At 35.4% G+C, this 14,622-nt stretch overlaps 1 protein-coding gene across 2 annotated transcripts in view; it reads left to right on the forward strand.

Moving 5' to 3' along the window:
* The window catches only part of RBM45 (RNA binding motif protein 45), a 14,591-nt gene extending 893 nt beyond the window's left edge, over nucleotides 1–13,698 (forward strand). Inside the window, exons 2-9 of one of the 2 annotated variants that reach the window (XM_007130756.3) lie at nucleotides 4,031–4,153; nucleotides 5,987–6,113; nucleotides 8,285–8,407; nucleotides 9,214–9,393; nucleotides 11,220–11,349; nucleotides 11,525–11,609; nucleotides 11,807–11,970; nucleotides 13,498–13,698. In XM_007130756.3, coding sequence (XP_007130818.1) covers nucleotides 4,031–4,153; nucleotides 5,987–6,113; nucleotides 8,285–8,407; nucleotides 9,214–9,393; nucleotides 11,220–11,349; nucleotides 11,525–11,609; nucleotides 11,807–11,970; nucleotides 13,498–13,690 — 1,125 coding nt within the window. In that variant the 3' untranslated portion in view covers nucleotides 13,691–13,698. Of the gene's footprint in view, nucleotides 1–4,030; nucleotides 4,154–5,986; nucleotides 6,114–8,284; nucleotides 8,408–9,204; nucleotides 9,394–11,219; nucleotides 11,350–11,524; nucleotides 11,610–11,806; nucleotides 11,971–13,497 lie in introns of both variants that reach the window. The other variant, XM_055088800.1, reaches the window with a different exon arrangement.
* The last annotated feature ends 924 nt before the right edge of the window (nucleotides 13,699–14,622 follow it).

Here is a 14,622-nt window from a genome sequence, read left to right on the forward strand (position 1 = left end):
AGGGGGCGGGGGGGGGGGGGGGGAGGGAAAGAGAGGACGGCGTTGCAGAGAGTGTTCTTGCGGACGCCCTGCCGGCAGGGCTGCACTGGGGTGCGGGGGGATGGGGGATGTAGAGAGAACGTCCGCTCCCGGGTCGGACCAGGCGTCTGCGGCTACTCGGGCTGCAGAGCTGCGGTGGCCGGACCGCGCTGCGCCCCCGCCGTCGCTAATCCAACGCCCAGCTCCGACCCTGACCTACTTTGAGGACTTCTCTGATCCTCCTCTCTCAGACCTCGCGGTTTACCGTGTATAAAAACAAGTAACTTTGCTTTTCCTCAGGTAGGTAAGGTGCTTAAAGACTTGATAGAAGTACATGTAACTGTGGCTCTCCCTTAGCCATTAGTACCAAAGTATGCATGTATATAATTTTTTTATATATACATAAATTTATTTATTTATTTTTGGCTGTGTTGGGTCTTCGTTTCTGTGCGAGAGCTTTCTCTAGGTGCGGCGAGCGGGGCCGCTCTTCATCGCGGTGCGCGGGCCTCTCACTATCGCGGCCTCTCTTGTTGCGGAGCACAGGCTCCAGACGCGCAGGCTCAGTAGTTGTGGTTCACGGGCCTAGTTGCTCCGCGGCATGTGGAATCTTCCCAGACCAGGGCTCGAACCCGAGTCCCCTGCATTGGCAGGCAGATTCTCAACCACTGCACCACCAGGGAAGCCCTGCATGTATATAATTTTTAAATGCAGGAGATTAAAACTGCTACTATTGCATATTCATCACACTTTTGTAATCTTTACAAATTATTTTAAACAAACCCTCCTTGGGAAGGTATTGATATTGAGGTTTTGTTACTGTCACTTTTCTCTGAAAGCAGACCAAGGTAAACTGCCTTAAAAAGAGCCAAATCATTGTGATGCCAGTGTGATTGTATTAATATTAAATGCCTCTTTGAATACTCTTAATTAACTCTGGTGGTATTTATATTAAGTTTCCACACTTAACTTGTTTGTAAAATTAATATACTGACACAGGGCAGGAAGGGTGATTTTGAGGGTTATTTGACTTAATTCTATCCTTTTAGCACAGAGCGGGTACAAGGTGAGCCCTCAGTACATATTCTTTGTTTGTCCATAGTAGCAGTCTCTGTAGGCCTTCCTTGCAAAAAAGAGAGGAGCCTAGAAATACACCAACAACACATTAGACAATAGACATTCCCTCTCCTCCCACCTCCCAGACCCTCTGAGTCAGGACAGATCATCAATGAAATTAAGTGTAAGGCCACAGTATATACTAGATCAGGGGGTGGCAAACTTTGTCTATAAAGAGTCAGTAAATATTTTAGGCTTTGCGAGTCATACACAGTCTGTCACACGTTCTTTTTGTTTTTTAACAACCCTCTAAAAATGTAAAAGCAATTCTTAGATCATGGGCTGTAGAAAAACAGGAAGCTGAAGTTTGTTGACTCCTGCACTAGGTTGATAATTTTCATCTCCTTCCAATTATGACCTTAGCAGGGAGGATTTTTTTACTTTGAATATAGTATAACCACAGAGATCTTCTTAGAAACTCCCCAAAATGCCCCAAATTTGAAACCTATAGACTCCCCCTTGCCTTCATTAAATTCCTACAAGAGAAGTGAAAGTTCCAGCACTAAAATGTATCCCCCCCTTTTCACCACAGAGAAATTAAATGATTCCCAAAGATAATTAAAGCGTAAATTTTGTTTTTCACATTTTTGTCCACTCAGTTTCAGCCAGAGGGTTGTTGCTCTAGTGCCTTAGCTAGATAGTCTAAATTCATTCTTCAGCAGCTTCAACTTGGGCTGTCTTCCGCTGGAATGTAGTGGGGTTTTTTGTTTTGTTTTGTTTTTCAGTATTTCCAGTTAAATTAATTCACCTTCAGTGTTTCTCATGTACTTTGCTTTTGCAAAGTTCCAAAGGCCCTACAAGACAAATAAGAAAATTTTAATATCAGGCCTACAGCCAGAAAAGATTGTCCAAATGAGACTCATTCTGTGAGTGATCAGCTACATTATCTTGAGGAAAAGGGTAAACCTAGAAAACAAGAGAAAAATCTTAGTTCTGCAAGAATTTAGAGCCCATAGTCTGTGAACATAAAATCTCAGGAGAAATCATCCAGTAGGTGGTTGATTATTATACATGTTTTCTACTTAGATATTGTCAACTTTATCAGAAATTTGAAATGCTTCAATCTTCTAAAATTTAGAAATTTGTGATCTGATGGCACCTCCAATCACAAATCTTACTTGAAACTCTTTTTTTCTCCTAGTGTCTTCCCGTACTTAAAGGTTCCCTATTTGTATTTTTCTATTGACCATCCATTACTGATAGATGCACTGGACTAACTTTCTAGTTGGCCATTTCTGTGTTACTTAATACTCTACTACTAATACCTTATACAGTGCTTGGCATGTGGTATAAGTTTATCAAAGGAATAACTGGAAGTAGATGCTATCTAGGGGTGTATCTCCAGCTGTATCTTGTAAGCAAGGTTCTATACCTCTGTGACAGCTGTTTTCCAAGCAAACATAATGACCCTCTTTTTCAATATTTCTAAAATCCCATGGCTCTATAAATTCTTTGTCCTTTTAGTTGCTGCCTTCTCCTCTGGAATTCCATAGGTTCAGGTTTTCTCATACTGAATGGTATACAGCCCCCCTTTAAAGACAAAGAAGAAGAAAGGAAAAAAATACTCAAGGGCCCTGTGTGGTGATTTACATTATTTTTTATTACATTTCTACAAGTTATAAAAAATAAGAGTAGCCATTAAAATTCTTATGCTTGTAGCTCTAGAAACAAATCCACAATCATAGTTAAAGATTTTACATTCCTCTGGAATAATATAAAACCAAAGCAATTTTATGAATTAAATAAAAGCAATACCACAAAACAAATTAAATTCCAGGTAATAATCTAATGTCAGAGATAATATTTCAATAAAACTAAATTACTAATAGAAAAATAGAGCCTCAGTCCATTCTGTGCATTTTCTTGCTCACATAAGTCATTCAGGTGGTAACTGAGATGATCCAGAATATGGTTATGTTACCTTTTTTTAAGGATTAATATTAGAAAACAAACAATTAAAAATACAACCATCTAGACATAAACCCAACTGTATCAATATTAAATTAAACATAAATTGGCTAAACACTCCTATTAAAAAGCAGGGATTGGGCTTCCCTGGTGGCGCAGTGGTTGAGAATCCGCCTGCCGATGCAGGGGACACGGGTTCGTGCCCTGGTCCGGGAAGATCCCACATGCCGCGGAGAGGCCCGCGTACCGCAAAAAAAAAAAAAAAAAAAGCAGGGATTGTCAGGATTTTTTTTTAAAAAAGGCTAAACTAAATGCTGTTTACAAGAGATGCACTTTTAAGTATAAAGATACAAAGTGGTTGAAAGTAAAAGGATAGAAAAAGCTGGTGTGATATCAGACAAAATGCTCTTCAGCAGGAAGAGTATTAACAGAGAATAATTTCCTAAAAATAAAAATATCAATCAAAAAGTACATAACAATTCCAGATGTTTATGTAACCAATAATAGAGCTTCAAAATATATGAAGCATTATTAATAGAACTAAAAGGAGAGAGAAATTCATAATCAGATTTTTACACTCCTCTTAGTCTGATAGAAAAAGTAGACAAAATCAGTAAGGATATGACATTTTAATAACACTATTAATCAACTATATAATTGACATTTATTGAACACTACGCAACAAGCGCAGAGTACACGTTCTCTTTCAGTGCACTGACTATTGCTCTCTTGCAGTGCACTGACTATTGCTCTTGGTAAAAAAAATTAAGGAAAAAAAATTTGGAAAAAAAAGTGCAAAGATCAGTGTTGTCTCATAAAAAGTCATTGCGATAAAGATTGCTTTAACAAAATGTTTGTTGATAAGACCCTATTACATTGCATTTAACCTAACATGAATCCCATACTAATAATGAAGTAAGTATTCTTAAGGAGTAGGAAAACAGTTGACTGATATTTCCACATTATTCTTTGGGTTTTGTTTGTTTCTTAGGTTTTCATTGCTCAGTCCAGATCATCTGGAAGTCACCGAGATGTTGAAGATGAAGAACTTACAAGAATATTTGTTATGATACCAAAGTCCTACACAGAAGAAGATCTACGGGAAAAATTTAAGGTACTTAACATTTTCTAATCAGCTAGCGTTCTTGATAACTTACAATCTTACATTGCTTGTACAATTACTAAATCTTGTTTTGTTTGAGTTGGATCATTAGATTGGTGGTGGAGAATTAAATAACTATTTTTAAGTCATCTATTTCAATCTAGTTATTAAATATTAAAACTAAAATAAGTTAACTTTTAAAAAATATATAAAACCTGGAAAATATTGATGATGGTGTTTTTCCCCCCATTCAATGAAAATACAGATTCAGGAAAATGAAGTATAAAGCTCAGAGTTTTAAGTAAGGTCTCATACCTAGTAGGTGGTGGAGCCAAGATTTATGCCCAGGGTGTCTGAATCCAGAGCCTGCTCCTGGTCTTGAAATTTTCAAAGCACCCTCTTAGCATGCCTCTCTATTGCCTCTCATGGAGAGGTGGGGCAGGCAAGCCTGAGTGTATGAACTGTATTATCTCGCATTTGTTACGAGTCTGTGGCATGTTGATGTACTTATTCACAGGAAGACTTATCCTCTGTAGTTTTTGTTTTAAAATTAGGCCTCTGAAGGAATTATATTTAAAGAAAAAAAAAAACTACCTACAACTCTGAACTATAGCTAGATTGTAGTCAGTGAAATTTGGAGGCAATTTAAAATTTCTTTTTAGCCATTGACTTTTATGAGCAGTGATACACTTTCACAAAAACTATTAAAAAGCAATTTTTAAATTGTCTTGAGTTGTAATTTTTTATTCTTTTTCTACTAATCTTCCCAGTACTGAATCATGTGGACAACAAGCAAGAAAGAAAACAAGTAGTAAAAAGTAATTTTCAAACTTCCTCTATCCTACCCCAACTGAGGATTGAATAAAATACTTCAAAAATAACAAATACCAAATATATATATATTCCATACTTCCTCCAATAGTAAGAATAAAGTTTTTACCTTATATACTTATAAACTTTTATCTTTCTCTGAGTGAACAAATGTGGCATTTTTAAATACATATGTAGTAGTTAAGTTACTAATCGGTTACAGTAAGAATTTATATCCCGTATTTCTTCCAACATTAAAAGTAAACATTTACCACATATTTCTCACATGGAGTATTAACTTTCTGCATGAACCAATGTATTTTTAAAATGTACTTCAAGAGGCACTCCTTCAGAAGTATACACGATCATTTATGTTCCTGTTAGAAGGCAGATAAATAATTATAGCTAATATTTACTGGGTGCTGACTATGTCCCAGACCCTCTATATGCACTTTAGGTGTACTTGCTCTTTTAACCCTTAAAACAACCCTATGAGGTAGGTACAGCTCTTAGCCCCATTTAACAGCTAAGGAGATAGGCAACTGCCCAGTTAATAAGTGGCTGAACCAAGATTAGAATAAAGAAGGTTCAATTCCAGAGCCTCTGCTCTTAACCAACAGTGAGCAAGACTTTGGAGCTTTCCAGACCATGTACAAATTTTTGCTCTTCCTCCATGACTTTGGCAAGTTATTTGATTTCTCTAAGGCCCAGCTTCCTTGTCTGTGAAATAAGCAGTATAATATATATATCCTTGAAGGGCTGTTATAACAATAAAGTGATATATGTAAAGCAAATGCTCAGTAAATTAAAAGTATCATTATTTTGGTTATGTTATTATTTGGTTTTATCATCATTATGGTTATTTTTCTAGTGCCTCATTAGTTTGTGACATTTTTATTCCATTATTAAAAGTAACTATAAATTCTGATTTCTTTTTTTGCAAGCAAGAAGAACAAGTAAATTTTAAGTTAGTGCTGAAATCTGTTCAGTTATTAATTTTGACTCCTCTAAGATCATTTCTTTTAACTCTCATAGGTGTATGGAGATATCGAGTATTGCAGCATTATTAAGAATAAAGTAACTGGAGAAAGTAAAGGCTTGGGCTATGTTCGATACTTAAAACCATCACAGGCTGCCCAAGCAATAGAAAACTGTGATCGAAGTAAGGATGTGTTCATTTATCATTGTAATAGACATTTGAAAAAATTCGAATTATTCTAATTATAATCTAATACTGGTTTGTGCTAATAGCCATACCTGCTAATTTAATCTCAGCAATGGGAGTTTAAATATATAAATATATATAGTCCTAGGATGAAAATAATTTGGGGGCTGTGATTAGGCTTTCATTGAGGCACTATCTTGAAAAATATGAGCAACTGCATTAACTCAGTGAAAATGCTATTGTCCTACTTTGGTTATTATTTCTACAGGTTTTTGGGGTTTATTAAATTATTTAGAATTTTAAGTATTAAAAAAATTGACCAACCCTTTCAGGTTGGGGTTTTTTTTTAATATTTATTCTTTATATTTTAAAGAAATTCAAGTATTCTGTAATATTTGTTTATATTTGACCTAAACCCTAAATAGAATTAGGTATACTAATAAACATATAAATAATAAGGATAGGATTTTTAAGGTTTGCTAGCACTGGGAAGTAAATACACATTGGGTTAATTTCAAGGTAGAGTGACATTATTTGGATCTTCTGCTGTTGCTGGTGTACATTCTGAAGAATAAGAATTCTAAAGAAGCCAAGGAAAATATTCTTTGTTGTCATACTTCTAGTTATATTGACCCTTAGAAATGAGCTGTAGAATAATTCAATTAGTGGGTTTTAGGATATTATAAAAATAGATACATACTGAAAATAATTATTGTTAATCAGTATAGAACTCTTAGATAACCCTAAGGTATACACCAAAATTTTCTCTCAGATCCTTCTGAATTTCTCAATCAACAACATTAACTGAGTACCTATGGTATACTCATCAATATAAGTAGAGGGATACAAATGGAATATATAGCAACGCTGGCATTTAAGGAATTGACAGCTATATTGGGTAGCCAAGATCTAATAGGCAAAAAATAGTTAAGGAATAATAGATTTTTTTTAAAGCTCTATGTCTTATTTATCTGTTGCTGTCACCCCAAGTACCTAGTACTGCTGTTAGTAGTACTCAGTATAGTAGTATACTCAGTTGAGTAGTACTCAATTAAGATTTATTGAGATCTCTAGCAAAGATACTGCCATTTACAGTAGACTCAATAAAAATGTGCCAAATGAGAAAATGTTCAGAAGTGTGTGATATAGCCTATCAGTGGTGAAAAACAAGTGCACCAAATGAGCATGGGAATACATCTGGAGGTAGGATTTGCAACTGGTGTAGAGTAGGCAGGACAGAAGATGAGAGCAATGTTAGTAAAGACACAGAGATAGAAATAAATGTCTTTGCTTAATAGCATGAAGGCAACAATCTGAGTAAAGCTTGGTATTCTTGTTGAGAAACGGACAAAGTAATCTAGGTACATTGGAACCGTACATGGGAGGTGATGAAGAGTTCAAGCTTAGTCCACATTAGAAAATCCCTTGTAGATTGTTTTAAAGGAGAAAAATAACAAAAACTGTTTGAGCACAGTTGATCTAACCACAGTATCAAGAGAGGATTTCCAGAGGAAGAATTCAAAGAGACTCATTTTATCCTTTTTAGAACCACTGAATAATGTGATGAAAGCTGTGAACCTTCTCCCTTGAAATATGCCCATGTGCACATACGAATAAGCATTATTTTTAAAGTTTCAGAGGGTTCATGAACCTTCCCACCTTTTGAAGCTCATCGTTGGACCCCTAGTTAAAACTTTTGATCCAGAGGCAAAGCGATCAGTTGAAGGGTTGTAATTAATTGACGAGAATCTAATTTTAAAACAGAGGCAGGGAAGTTGGAGTGAAAGATAACATCTTCTAAGTATATTTCAAAGAAAGAATCTTGATGACAGTTGGGTGTGAAGAAGCACTATTGGATTTTGATGTTGGAAAGCCTGAGAGAATGAATGATGATGTCATCTGTAGTAGAGGGAGACTGGAAAGGATAGAATAGAATTGCTGATCTTTCATGTCTACATTGACCCATAATTTGGGATTCCTGCTGTTTCTCATTTACTCCTTGCCATCTTTCAAAAAGCAAAGAAGTAGGTAGGTCTGGTGGAGATGGTTGTTTGTGTAGATTTTGTTTTATACAATTATAAAACTAAGTCAAGCAATAGCAATCAAGTATATTTGTAGGTGTGTTAAATTTGCTATAAAGTTTGAAATTTATGGATTCTCTTTTTCAGGTTTTAGGGCAATCTTGGCTGAACCTAAAAATAAAGCATCTGAATCCTCAGAACAAGATTATTATAGTAATATGAGGCAGGAGACTTTGGGACATGAACCTAGAGTGAATATGTTTCCATTTGGTAAGTGGGCTATCTTTACTTTAATGGCATAAGTAGTGTAAGCAACCTGATTTGGAGGGGTTTTTTTTAATACTCTTTTATCAGCAGTCTGAAGTTCATGTAGTGAATAAAAGAATTTATAGGTTTTTTTTTTTCTTTCAAGAAGTTGGTCATGACACCTAATGTCATTATTTAACGCTTATTTTGTTTAACTTATTTCCAATTATAGTTTTTTATGGTTTAGTTATGCATTATCTAAGTGTTACACTATGTCAGTGTCAGTGGCAGTGTTACACTGCCATTTTGGGGGGGTGAGCTGCTGCTTGTATGCAGCTGACCAAGAAATATGAAAGACATATACAGTTATCCCCTCAGTATGAATCCTAAAATTTTATCCCTCAATTACTGCTGCTTTAAAATTAGGGCTGGAGAAAGGAGAGGAATGACAGAAGTAGAAGTTAGAAAAGGGGAAAAATGAGTGATGAAAGTAAGACCTGTAAATGTTATTCGGCATAAACTTCCCTTTAGGTGAAGCACTTGCCATATTTTGCAGTTTTGCATAGTAAACATATTCCTGTGAAATTAGACTACACATTTCTGCTTATATTTCTGTATCAAGGCAGGGAAATGGGGAGAGTTGTCTGTTTTCTTGTCCTTGTCTCTCCTGATAGTGCTGATGACCCAGAGCATATTCCAAAAGACAGTGCCTTTGTTCAGTGCAGAGGACTTAATGACAGTTCATTTTATTTTCTAGTATCTAAAATGTTAAATGAATCTCTGAATGTATCGAAATTTAAAGATTTGCTTTTTGTTTTATATTGTTGGAGAACAACAATCTGAATTTTCAAGTTTTGACAAGAATGACAACAGAGGCCAGGAAGCCATCTCCAAACGCCTGTCAGTTGTATCAAGAGTTCCTTTCACTGAAGAGCAGCTTTTCAGCATTTTTGATTTAGTACCAGGATTGGAATACTGTGAAGTTCAACGAGATCCATATTCTAATTATGGTAAAATAATGTCTGTATTATTTTTAATATACTGTGTTTTGTTAAACTGGCTTTTCTCCAGTGGCACTTTGTAATTTTTATTAGAGTATAATTGATTTACAATGTTGTGTTACTCTCTTCTGTACAGTAAAATGAATCAGTTACATATATCCATTCTTTTCTAGATTCTTTTCCCATATAGGTCGTTACAGAGTATTGAGTACAGCCCTGTGCTATACAGTAGGTCCTTATCAGTTATCTTTTTTATAGATAGTAGTGTATATATGTCAATCCCAATCTCCCAATTTATCCCTCCCCCCACCTTTTCCCCCTGGTAACCATAAGTTTGTTTTCTATATCTGTGACTCTACTTTTGTTTTCTATATCTGTGACTCTACTTCTGTTTTGTAAAGTTCATTTGTTCCAATGGCACTTTTTATGTCAGATACTGTTTGTATGACAGTTCTTTGTTTCTTTTTTCTCTACCTTAAACTTTCAAATATAGTGATACCTCAATAAACAAATCCCTGGGAATATATCTACTTTATAGAGTCATTTATTTTTTTAAAACTGTTGAAACTCCCATAAAATAGAGCATTCTCTGTTTCCAGTTGTACAACAAAAATACCTTAGAATAGGGTCTCTTTCTGTACTTCTCATTAATGCTAGGCAAAGTGATAAAACCATTAAAGTTTTCTCCTCTTCAGGATCTGGTTCCCAGACCAGGGATCGAACCCGGGCCCCCTGCATTGGGAGCTCAGAGCCTTACCCACTGGGCCACTAGGGAAGTCCCTGCTGTCATTCTTTGTTGTGACTCTGAGGCACACATTTTGTGGGTTTTGGCATATCTGTTATTATATTCGTATGTAATTCTATTTGTTTTGTATTTTCTTTCCTTTTTATCTGGTACTTTGAAATGTGTTTGTTCCTTTACCTTCTCTATTGTTTCTCTGATTGGATGTGTCTGATAAATATGTGTATCATTGGAACACCTTTTTATTAATAGAGGTATCGTATAGTTAGAATCCTATTTGAATTCGTTTTATATGTTCATTTGCTTCTGAGTTTCAATTTCATTAAAATGTTGAGATGCTTAGATTTAGAGAGGAACATTAAATTAAAACATTGTTTTTCCCAAAGTGAGTTATAGTATAAATGTATTGTGAAAACCTTTTGGTTGTGTTATAAGCTCCTGGGCTTGCCATGTAAGGGCTCCTGTATAAAATTCGCCCCCCCGCCCCGCCATAGCATCACCTTCCTGAAGTGAAATCTATCCCCTTAGCTAAAAGCTCTTCAAAGGAATGTGAAATATGTGACTTTTGATCCGAAACCCTCTGTTGCCCTGCTTTTTGGTTTTACTACATATATCACTTTTTCTCTGTCTACCACTTCAGCTAGCCAAGATGACTATATATTCTTTTCATATATCACTTCTCATTTCATTTCTTACTCACTATGATAGGGAAAATTTTACAATTTCAAAGTATATTTCAAAGAATGAAAATTTTAAGAAAAACTGGTTGGCTTTTAGGTGTATCTCTGTCATATAAGAAAAGCCAAGATCTTAAAATTAAATTCATTGGACAGAACTTAAGCTAATGATACCATTTTTAAAAAAATATCACGTTCATATTTTTACCAACATCTGGTTCATACTTTGCTTTATAGGAACACAGCTGTTGAACACATGTAAAAGAGAACTTTGTTTTCTGACACATTTGATTATATATTTACTAGTTGTGTGATACTAGTGTTTTTCTCTATTGTTTCATTCTTATGGCAACACAAACTTTAGATACTGAATCTGCTTTTTTTCTAATTGCCGTGTATTCTCTGCTTTGTTTTAGGTCATGGAGTGGTTCAGTATTTTAATGTAGCATCTGCTATTTATGCAAAATACAAGTTACATGGATTTCAGTATCCTCCTGGGAATCGGATAGGTGTTTCCTTCATTGATGATGGGAGTAATGCAACAGAGTAAGTACCATTCCAGGAGCTAGCCTAAAGCCAAGTTTTGGGTATACGTGACATGACTTGGAAAATAAAAATGGAAAACAATTGACCTCTCAGGTGAGGAAGTCACACAAAAGAAGTTACTGTTTAGAGGCTGAATATTTCTAGTTTTCTGTAAATTACCAGTTCTTATCTCCAGTCTCCTTAGAAAAATGGCAACGCAGATGGTAGCTGCACAGCTTGCATCAATGGTGTGGAATAACCCAAGTCAGCAGCAATTTCTGGTAAGTAGGTAAGAATTTAACCTTCACAGTAGTATAAAATATATGTGGCCTTTGTTTATTACCTGTGTAAGAAAATTTTCAGAGGTATAGTAAAAGACCACATAGGTTCCATCATACACATCTCTTTTGCTCTTGACTTAAAAATCCCTAAAGTGCAGTTTTTCTTTTTTTTTGTTTTGAACCTAATTCTTCAACAGCAATTTGGAGGAAGTTCTGGATCACAGCTGCCTCAAATCCAGACAGATGTTGTACTTCCATCATGCAAAAAAAAAGCCCCTCCTGAAACTCCTGTGAAAGAAAGACTTTTTATCGTGTTTAATCCACATCCTTTGCCTTTAGATGTACTAGAGGATATATTCTGGTAAGATTTCAATTCTACAGAGTTACATTTTAAAATAATATAATTTATTTAAACCAGTCATTTAAGCAGTCTTGCACTCTTGAAGCTTCCTGTGTCCGGTACCTTTCAGGTACAGATGATTCGTTCTGTGGTTTTAAAAAGTTCTTATGTATATCACCTTTTAAAATATATAATTATTTCCTTCTCTTCTTTGTTATTTACATGTCATAAGTCTCCACACAGAATTTCCTTTTATTTTGTTTTGAAGACCTAAAACATGGAGTATTGTTTTGAAAAGTTGCATACATAGAATGAACAAATCATTTGTTTCTTAATAGAAGGTACATCTGTATAGACCTGTCCTCTAGAATTCAACTGAACAGTGTTTATTAAGCCTCTTCTATTTTGTCAGCACTCTGTTGGACCCTTAAGGATTATATAACTACATTGAGTAAACAATTACTTGATTGTAGGGAAGAGTGTGTGTGTGTGTGTGTGTGTGTGTGTGTGTGTGTGTGTGTACGTATATAAAATAAGTGTAAAAAGAGGGAAGACTCTTGTTTGTTTTTAATGTAACTTCTTTAACCTTAACTTTTTCTTTTTGGTCTTTTTCCTATTTGCCTTACAACGTTAGCAAATTTATTTAAAAGATAGATAGAAAGCTTATTAAAGAACTTCACAAATATCAGTGATATGGTTCAAGTATTTTGATTTTTATTTAAACAATTTATTTCGTTTATTTTTTGACCCTCTCCTCTGTACCAGGCAGTCTGTGCTAAGTGCCAGAGACATTGTGTAAACAAACATTATATTATGTAAACAAGATGTAATAGTTCTTGTCCTCTTAGAACTAATCACATGTAGGAGACAGATAAGTGAATAGGAACAACCTAGAGAGATTGGTGTTGTATTCAGGCTGTGAAATACATAGGAGGGGCACCCGCCTTAGAAACTCAGAGAAGACTTCTTGAAAGAAGCAAAGTATAGTGGAGGCCTGGAGGATAAAAATAATTTAACCAGGGAAGAAAGCTGGCCATGTGGGTGGTTATACCTGCTGGAGAGAACGTGGAAGGAGGTTGTTGGAATATGGGATTTGAGAGACTAAGGGAAGATGAAGCTGCAGAGGACAAGGACCCAAGTCAAGAAAGGCCCACAAGTTATGTTAGGGAGTTTGTCCTTACCCTGGAGGCATGAAGAGCAGCTGAAGGGACTTTTAGGGAGGAAATGATCGTATTTGTGTTTTAAAAAGATCACTCAGAAGACAGGATAGAGAATAGATTGGAGAAGGGTAAACCCAGGGAGCAGGTAAACTAGTGAAGAAGGTATTAGAGTAAACTAAGAAAAAGATAATGATGGTCAGAATGAGGAAAGAGATCTGAGTGATGAGGAGAAATTGATAGAGGAAATGTTTAAGAAGGAAGATTGACATTATTGGAGATTAGATGTGGGGAAAGGAGTGAAAAAAGGAGTCCAGAATGGACCCCAACTTTTAGACCTGAGCATCTGTACTTATCAATTTCAGTTGATCTTTTTTTTACTTTGTTTCAGTCGTTTTGGTAACCTGATCGAAGTTTACCTTGTGTCAGGAAAAAATGTGGGGTATGCCAAGTATGCAGATAGAATAAGTGCTAATGATGCCATTACTACTTTACATGGGAAGATCCTGAATGGAGTCAGACTTAAAGTTATGCTGGCAGACTCCCCAAGAGAAGAATCTAACAAACGACAAAGAACTTACTGATTCTTGAGGTATGCTCTTTTTAATCTAAATTCTAAAACACATTGGCTAAATAGTGTAACGAAAGGAATATGTATAGAATTTCTTTTTAAGGATTTACACGTTGTTGGTTAAAAGCACTATGGCTTAAAAGTTTGCTGATAATTTTACAGTATATTTTTTTAACTTGAACTTTTTAAACTTAAAAAATGTTTTTGATGTTTACTGGGAGAATGTCTTTTTCCTATAAAATAAAATCAGATTTCAGTTTAGAAAATTAAATAGTATTTGTGTGTGTGTCTGTGTGTGTGTGAATGTCTTAGCTATTAAGAATTGGACTTTACTATTTGGTTACATAAACTTTAAAATTGGAATACTTCTAAAGATTTTTAACTTGAAGAGTTAATGTCTTGAGTTATGAATTGAGGTAATTTATGACAGTCTTTATAAAGAATGTCTTGACATTCACTAGTGAAATGCCTAAAAAGCAATGCCAAATACAGTTGACCCTTGAACAGTGCAAGTTTGAGCTGCATGGGTCCACTGTGGACATGTGGATGTTTTTCAGTAGTAAATACTACAGTACCATATGATCTGAGGTTGGTTGGGTCCAAGGTTGGTTGAATCTGTGGATGCAGAACCGTGGGTAAGGAGTATCTGAGTGTATGGAGGGCCCATGATAAATGATCCTCAGATTTTCAACTGTGTGGAGGGTAACCACCCCTAACCCCCGCATTGTTCAAGGGTCAGTTGTAATGCATCTTTTTGAACCTTTTGAACCTAAACGTTGCTGTTTTTCTGGACTCATATTTGTGAGTTTGTACGTTAAAACTGCACTTTCAGAAAATAATGTGTATATATGTGTTTTCAAAAATAACCTTGACAATTTACCAGAAACTTGTCAATTATAAATAATGCTACATACAGCCTTATGAATTCCTTTTTCTTTTAGTTTT

Source organism: Physeter macrocephalus, chromosome 2 (genome assembly GCF_002837175.3).
Source record: "Physeter macrocephalus isolate SW-GA chromosome 2, ASM283717v5, whole genome shotgun sequence".
Classification (NCBI taxonomy): Eukaryota; Metazoa; Chordata; class Mammalia; order Artiodactyla; family Physeteridae; genus Physeter; species Physeter macrocephalus.